This window comes from Rattus norvegicus, chromosome 5, assembly GCF_036323735.1.
Source record: "Rattus norvegicus strain BN/NHsdMcwi chromosome 5, GRCr8, whole genome shotgun sequence".
Lineage (NCBI taxonomy): Eukaryota > Metazoa > Chordata > Mammalia > Rodentia > Muridae > Rattus > Rattus norvegicus.
Window position 1 is genome coordinate 61,247,440 of NC_086023.1, and position 8,402 is coordinate 61,255,841.

General features: G+C 45.0%; 1 protein-coding gene across 1 annotated transcript; it reads left to right on the top strand.

Moving 5' to 3' along the window:
* Nucleotides 1-5,606: 5,606 nt before the first annotated feature.
* Rps13l1 (ribosomal protein S13 like 1) lies at nucleotides 5,607-6,175 on the top strand. The gene has a single exon (XM_003749925.6). It carries the CDS (start codon nucleotides 5,638-5,640, stop codon nucleotides 6,103-6,105), a length of 468 nt encoding a protein of 155 aa, XP_003749973.3. The 5' UTR covers nucleotides 5,607-5,637; the 3' UTR covers nucleotides 6,106-6,175.
* Nucleotides 6,176-8,402: the final 2,227 nt, after the last annotated feature.

Here is an 8,402-nt window from a genome sequence, read left to right on the forward strand (position 1 = left end):
TGAGAGGATGGATTCTCAGGGAGCACAGTTTTCGGTTTCTCCCTCCAGGCTGTCCAGGTTTCCTGAGTCCTATGGAAAAGCCACTTGTTTTCCTTTAGTGGCTGGCCGCTTGCCTACCTGTGGTTATACAGGATAGACGACAACCGGAAGGAATTATGACACTCCAGGTCAGAGTTTGCATGAGGGCCTGGTGGGAGCCTCCAGGGGTTGGAGCTGTGTGTTAAAGTTATCTCTAATCAGTGCCTTGTTGCTCATGGTTACTCCGGCTGAGTTAAAATAAAGATCTACCATCGTCCCAAGACTGTAAAATCCACTATAAGGGGCTGGGGATTTAGCTCAGTGGTAGAGCGCTTACCTAGGAAGCGCAAGGCCCTGGGTTCGGTCCCCAGCTCCGGAAAAAAAGAACCAAAAAAAAAAAAAAAAAATCCACTATAAAATCTCAGTAAAACACTCGGGTGACTTGGGTTGTTCAAAGCCCCAAGAAAGAAGCAACTCCATTCCTTGATCAAAGATGGTCAGATCCATCCAGAGAGATTTAATTAAGCGCTTACTTACAGTCAAACAGCTGCCTAGAGACAGGCAGGGTAGACTTGGGAGACTGAGCTAAGAGATTTACAACTTTAAGGCCCATTTGTAGTACAAACTTATTTCAAAAAAAAAAAGCTGAATTAAAGCCAGGCACACACCTTTAATCCCAGCACTTGGGAAAGCAGAGGCAGGAGGATCTCTGAGAATTAGAGGCCAGGCTTGTCTACAGAGTGAGTTCAAGCCAGACAGGATTACACAGTGAGACCCCTAAAAAGAGGCGGGGCTCAGAAGGCGTCCACTGCTGAGCCTAACCACCTGAGTTTGTTCCCTGGGACCCTCACGATGGAAGAAAAAAGATGACTTCCACAACTTGTCCTCTGACCTCAACATGTGCCGAGATACTCTCCCCCGACCCCAATAAATAAGTACAGCTAATTAAGTAAATCGAAAACGTATCATCCTTTATAAACAAAACTACCAAGAACCCAAATCAAACACACAGGATACAGGAACAGCATCCCAAACCCCAACTTAGGAGAATCGACTGCAGATACAGATGCTGCTAATGTAACTCCTGAAACATTCCATTGACTGGAAGTGGGTAGCAGCCCATCTCCTACATAGAAAGATAGACTTACTGTCATTACTGTTAGTATTTTACAGTGCTGGGCACTAGGAAAGTACTCTAGCACTAAGTTCCATCCCTAGTACCCATTTGGCATGTTGTGTGTTTTGTGTATGTGTTTGTGTGTGATATATATAGGCTCATGGGTGACATGGTGTACATGTGGAGAACACAGGACAACTTTGTGGGGCTGCAGAGATGGCTCAGTGGTTAAGAGCACTGACTGAGGGGTTGGGGATTTAGCTCAGGTTTTACCTCTGAACCTGTAAAACCTAGCAAGCGCAAGGCCCTGGGTTCGGTCCCCAGCTCTGAAAAAAAGAAAAGAAAAAAAAAAAGAGAGCACTGACTGCTCTTCCAGAGGTCCTGAGTTCAAATCCCAGCAACCACATCGTGGCTCACAACCATCTGTAATGGGATCTGATGCCCTCTGATGCATCCGAAGATAGCTACATATATGTAAAGTAAATAAGTAATTCTTTTTTTTAAAAAAGGACATCTTTGTGGTTATCTCCTTCCACCTTTGCATGGGTTCTGGCTGTCCCATTTTGTTTTGTTTGTTTTGAGACGGATAGCACAGACTGTTTTCAAAGTCTTGGTAATCCTTCTGTGATGGCTTGTATATGCTCATGGAGTGACACTATTAAAGGGTGTGGTTCTGTTGGAATAGGTGTGGCCTTCTTGGAGTAGGTGTATCACTGTGGGTATGGGCTTTAAGACCCTCATCCTAACTGCTTGGAAGTCAGTCTTAGCAGCCTTCAGATGAAGATATAGATCTCTCAGCTCCTCCTGCACCATGCCTGCCTACATGCTGCCATGCTCCTGGCTTGATGATAATGGACTGATCCTCTGAACCTGTAAGCCAGCCCCAATTAAATGCTGTTCGTATAAGAGTTGCCTTGGTCATGGTGTCTGTTCACAGCAGTAAAACCTTAACTAAGACACCTTCCATTTTAGGCTCCTATGTGCTGGGATTATATGTCATTATACCAGGCTTCCCATATGGCTTTAAACACACATCTTTGTGAAGTTGTGTGCATATACATGCTTTTGCACATCTATCTAGACAGAAGTCACAGGGAAGATAAGTCTAGGGATTGCAGCACTGAGAATTTCAATATAGTTCAAAGCCCTACCTTAATCACTGGTACTATAGCTCTGCCTGCCTTGTCCTTCCCTGGTCCTAACAGTCAGTTTTGTAGGGTTGGGGAGGTAGTTCAGGTGCACCGTGAAACAAAGAGTTTTACAATGGATCTTTGGGGGCACGATTAGATACTGATTCAGGAGAGATGCCTCTAGAACTTGGTTAAGTTCTGGCTCCCCCTACTGGGAATGTGATGGGTTCCTTGGCCACACAAGGCTCAACAGAGTAGCTCCTCAAGGAGACGCTTAAAGTACGGTAAACTTTTTTTCTTCTTTTCCCTCTGCTTCCTCCTCCTTCTGTGATACAGAATTAGGGTCTTGTTATGTAGCTCGGATTAGTCTGAACCTGGCGACGTAGTCTAGGTTGATCTAGCGAATGGCAATCTTCCTGTCTCTTCCAAAGAATACTGGGATTAGCGGCATGTGCCAGTGCGCCCAACTGAAGGTTGGCAAAAGTGTCAATGCTACCCAGATACCAACTATGGGCCAATCTAGTGATGATATTCTAGGTTTCTGCTATGTGCATATGACTGTGTATGACTATATTTTTGTTTATACTTTTGAGACAGGGTTTCTCTGTATAGCCCTGGAATTCAAAGAGATATGCCTCCTGCCTCTACCTCTCAAGTTCTGATGACTAATGGCATGTGCTATCATGCCTGGCTGGTAAGCTGATATGTATGCTTCTACAGAGTGCAGAAAAAGAGAAGGAAGGAGGCAGGTGGGGTAGGGGTGGAGCCAATGATGACCTTGAACTTTTCCCCCTCCCAGACAGGGCATCTCTATAGCCCTTGCTGTCAGTCCTGGAACTCACTCTGTAGACCAGGCTGGTCTCAAACTTAAAAGATTCCTCAGGGGGCTGGTGAAATGGCTCAGCGGTTAACAGTACTGTCTGTTCTTCCAGAGGTTTTGAGTTCAGTTCCCAGCAACCACATGATGGCTCAGAACCATCTGTAATGAGATCTGATGTCTTCTTCTGGCCTGCAAGCATACATGCAGGCATAGCACTGTATATATAATAAATAAATCTAAAAATAAATAAATGAATAAGTAAATAAATAAAAGATTCCTCAGCCTTTGCCTCCAGAGTTGACCTTGAACCTCTGATCCTCTTGTCTATGTGCACTAGGCTACCATACAAGCTGGTATGCAAGCAGCCACTGCACCAGGTATGGGGTACTAAGGATTGAACTCAACTCAGAATCCTCCTGCCTCAGTCTCCTTAGTGCTAGAATTACAGGAGCATGCTGTAGTCCTGGCTTACTTTGGGGAGGGGTTCTTTGTTTTCTTTTGTTGTTTGTGCTGGGGATTAAATCTAGGAGCTTCTGCATGCTGGACAAAAGTGTCTTACAGTTGGGCTATATTGGTAGCCCGTGGTTTGTTTGTGTGATCCTGAGACAAGGTATTGCTCTATGGCTTAGCACTTACCGTTTAGATCAAGCTAGTCTCAGACTTTAGTGATCCTCTTGCTGCTTTCCTCAGTGCTTGGCGTTACAGGTATATGCTACCATACATAGCTACTTTGTTTTTGAGGCTATCTCCTGTTGCCCAATCTGTCCTTGAACTGTGTAGCTACCCATAGGTAAATACTCACCCTGCCTCAGCCTTCCAGTGTGCACCACCATGCCTGGCTGCTGGTCTCTTTTTGTGATGACACTGACCCACAAGCACTGTGGTCGTTTCCTTATTTACAGACATGATCTGTGCAGTGTTGCTGTCTAATACTAGACGCCTGTCTTTACACCCACTTGTACCAGCATGCCTGCCTAGAGTACCTGCTAATTCCCAGAAACCAAAGGAAGACTTTCTACATTTTGCTTTTTCTTTTTTCTTTTTTTTTTTTCTTTTTTTCTTTTTTTTGGAGCTGGGGACCGAACCCAGGGCCTTGCGCTTGTTAGGCAAGCGTTCTACCACTGAGCTAAATCCCCAACCCCCATTTTGCTTTTTCTATTCACTCACTCACACTCACATACACTCATATACTCACTCACACACCCACTCACTCACACACACTCACCTACTCATAGGCACACTCACATACCTCCACTCACATATATACACTCACTCATACTTACACACCCACTGACACAAACTCACCCACTCACTCACCCATGCACACACTACATATACTCAACACTCACTCACACACCCACTTACACCCACATACACTCACTCACACACATACACACCCACGCTCACCCACACACATTGGTACATATTGGCTCACACTCATTCACACCAAAGCACCCCACATTCACACACACACATTCACACTATAGCATCTCCCCACACTCACTCACACACATACTCATACTATAGTGCGCGCACACACACACGCACGCACGCACGCACACACCTCATCCGTGAAGGTCCTTGTTTTGAGTACACGGCCCTAAGCAGCTAGACCCTCCCCCCTCGCTCTCATTGATACTCAGTGTTGGCAGCTGGCATCTAGGGACAGGTGTCCTTTCTCAGGGATTTGTGTTAGTACCTTAAAATACACTCTAGCTGGGAGCTAGTGGCGGTGTGTACATCCTTTAACCACAGTACTTGGTAAGCAGAGGCAGGCGGATCTTTAAGTTCCAGCATGGCCAGGGCTACACAGAGAAACCCTGTCTCGAAAAGCCAAAAAACAAAACAAAACAAAACAAAACAACACAACAACAACAAAAACAAAACAAAACTACACTCTACAACATTAAAGAAATGGGGAGGGGCCGGAGATGGCTCTACAGTTAAGAGCACTGACTGCTCTTCCAGAGATCCTGAGTATAAATTCCAGCAACCACATGGTGGCTCACAACCATCTGTAATGGGATCCCATGCCCTCTTCTGGTGTGTCTGAAGACAGCTACAGTGTACTTATAAATCTTTCTTTAAAAAAAGGTCCAAGCCAGGCATACGCACAATCAGAGCACTTGGACTTTGGAGGCAGGGGGAATTACTTTAAGGCTAGCCTTGACTACATGAGACCTTACCTCAAAAAGGAAAAAAGAATCTGGTGGTGGAACTCTAAATATGATCACTTTTAGTGTAGCAGACTAAAGGGCAGAAAACTTGTTATTCAGATGTTATTTTTTTTTAAAGATTTATTCATTTATTATATATAAGTACACTGTAGCTGTCTTCAGATACACCAGAAGAGGGCATCAGATCTCCTTACAGATGGTTGTGAGCCACCATGTGGTTGCTGGGAATTGAACTCAGGACCTCTGGAAGAGTAGTCGGGTGTTCTTAACTGCTGAGCCATCTCTCCAGCCCTATTCAGATGTTATTTGGACTGGAGAGATAGCTCATTGGTTAAGAGCACTGACTGCGTTCTTTGCTTCCAGACCTCCGCCATCATGGGCCACATGCACGCTCCCAGCAAGGGCCTGTCCCAGTCGGCGCTGCCCTACCGCCGTAGCGTGCCCACGTGGCTGAAGTTGACGTCTGACGACGTGAAGGAACAAATTTACAAGTTGGCCAAGAAGTTGGCCAAGAAAGGCCTGACTCCTTCCCAGATAGGTGTGATTCTGAGGGACTCACATGGTGTGGCACAGGTCCGTTTTGTGACCAGAAATAAAATCTTGAGAATCCTTAAGTCCAAAGGCCTTGCCCCTGATCTTCCTGAGGATCTCTACCATTTGATCAAGAAAGCAGTTGCTGTCAGAAAGCACCTTGAGAGGAACAGAAAAGATAAGGATGCTAAATTCCGCCTGATTCTAATTGAGAGCAGAATTCACCGGCTGGCTCGATACTATAAGACTAAGCGGGTGCTCCCACCCAACTGGAAATATGAGTCATCCACAGCCTCTGCTCTGGTGGCATAAATGCTGTTGCGTACACAAGCAATAAAATCACTTTGAGTAAAAAAAAAAAAAAAAAAAAAAGCAAAAAAAAGCACTGACTGCTCTTCCAGAGGTCCTGAGTTCAATTCCCAGCATCCACATGGTGGCTCACAATAATCTGTAATAGGATCTGATGACCGTCATTATGTAAATAAATAATTCTTTTTTTTTTTTTTTCCGGAGCTGGGGACCGAACCCAGGGCCTTGCGCTTGCTCTACCACTGAGCTAAATCCCCAACCCCATAAATAAATAATTCTTTAAAAAATGTTACTCAGGGAACACACCTAGAACCCAAACCTGCCCCATACCTCACACCAAGGCAATCAGTTCTACTATTGGCAAATGCCCAAACCACAAAATAATAGAGATAAAAACATTTATAAGGTGTGATACCTTCTGCTTTGTTGTATTAGACAGGGTCTCACCATGTAGCCTCGGATGGCCTCCAATTCAATCTACTTCTGACTCCTGAATGCTGGGATTAAAGGAGTGTGCTCTTGTGTTGAGACTTCTTGGTGTCCTTGGGGACGGGGTGTCGACAAGCTCTCAGTCTCTAGGCTGGCTTTGAACTATGTAGCTGAGATGTCCACTGAACTCCTGATCCTTCACTCCCATCTCAGGCAAGCACTACCGGTCACACCGTGGCTTATTCATTCATTTATCTACTAATTTTTTCCCTTGAGGTTTTCAGTTTGGGGTTTTTGTTTTGTTTTGTTTTGAATAGTGACATTTGTCTGTAGGTAGCTGGCTCCATTGTTTTAGGTCCTGTGGTCAAGCTAAACATCATAGCTAGGACTCTATGGTAGAAAAAACCAGCTGGGGAGAGAGGACATTTGAGAGTACAAGAAAGAAAAAGGAGAGGTTCCTCTATATAGCCCAGTGCTCTAATTTCCCTCCATTTCCTGTCACCTCCTAGAAGACTCTGCCACTTACTATCAGCAAGAGACCAAGCCTTTACCAAGTGAACCTGGGGTCCACTTTGGTTCTGAATCTGGTTGTGAGGGAGTGGTTGACAGCTTTCTTCCTGGCCACAGCATAGGATGCTAATTACAGATCTAGATACAGTTAACAAGCAGCACAGAAAACACATGCTGAGCTCAGGTAATGAGCATTATCCTCTAAAAATCCTTAATATTGGTCAGGTGAGGTAGTTCATGCCTGTAAACCAGCTCTGAGAGGGCTAAGATAGATTAGGTCAAGGCCAGCCTATGCTCTTACCAGGCCGGATATGGCTTAATCCCCCCTCTCCCAAAAATCCAAACTCTTAGGGGAACAGGAACATTAATGAACACTTAAGAGCTAGGAATTTTCTTCAGCAAAGAACCCAAGGAGTGACAGGAGGAAACCAGCAACTCATTTGGAATGAGGTAGGCAGCTTGAAAATGAACAAGGAAATTCTTTTATGGTCTGGCAGGAAGGGGACACCATAAAACCCACAAAGCCCCTCTGTGGTATGGGCTTGCTGCAAAGAATGACTGGAAAAGAGGAACAGGGCCAAGATTCCAAGGTTAGAGGTCCAGGACAAGTCCACGACATATCTGCTAAAGCACCTTTCTGCACGTGTTCCAGAGTCCTACAGTGACATAGCAAACACTCAGGAGTAATAATAGGTGACAGGTAGGTGTGGTGGTGTCTGCTGGTGACCCCAGCACTTAGGCGGCCACGGCAGGAAAATCAGGACTTCAACCCTCGACTGGAGCTCAATGCCAAGTTCAACTCACAAAACTGATTTATTTTTATTTTTTAATTTTTTAGCAGTTACTTTTATGTGTACAGGTGTCTTGCCTGCATGCATGTAACATGCAGCACAGTCCAGAAGAGGGCATCAGATTCCCCTGGTTCTGGAGACACAGTTGTGAGCAGTCATGTGGGTCTTGGACTTAAACCCTAGTTCTTTGGAAGGGCAGCCAGGTGCTCCTAACTGCCAAAGCCATCTCTCTAGCCCATCAGTGATCATTTTTAAAAATTTAAGATTTTTTAAATGAATGTTTTACCTGCATATATGAGTATGTAACATATGAATGCCTGCTGCCCTCAGAATTCGGAAGGGGTTGGATCCCCTGGAGTTAGATAGTTGTGAACCACCATGTAAGTGCTGGGAACCAAATCCAGGTCCTCTGAAAGAGCAACAAATGCTCTTAACTGCAGAGCCGTCTCGCCAACTCCTGATGTTTGTTTTATTCCCTCCACACAGTGGATTATGTTCAGATCTTGTACTCCAACTTGTATTAGGAAAAAGGCTGGTTCCAGGCCCTGTCCAAATGTCATGCTTTGTAGA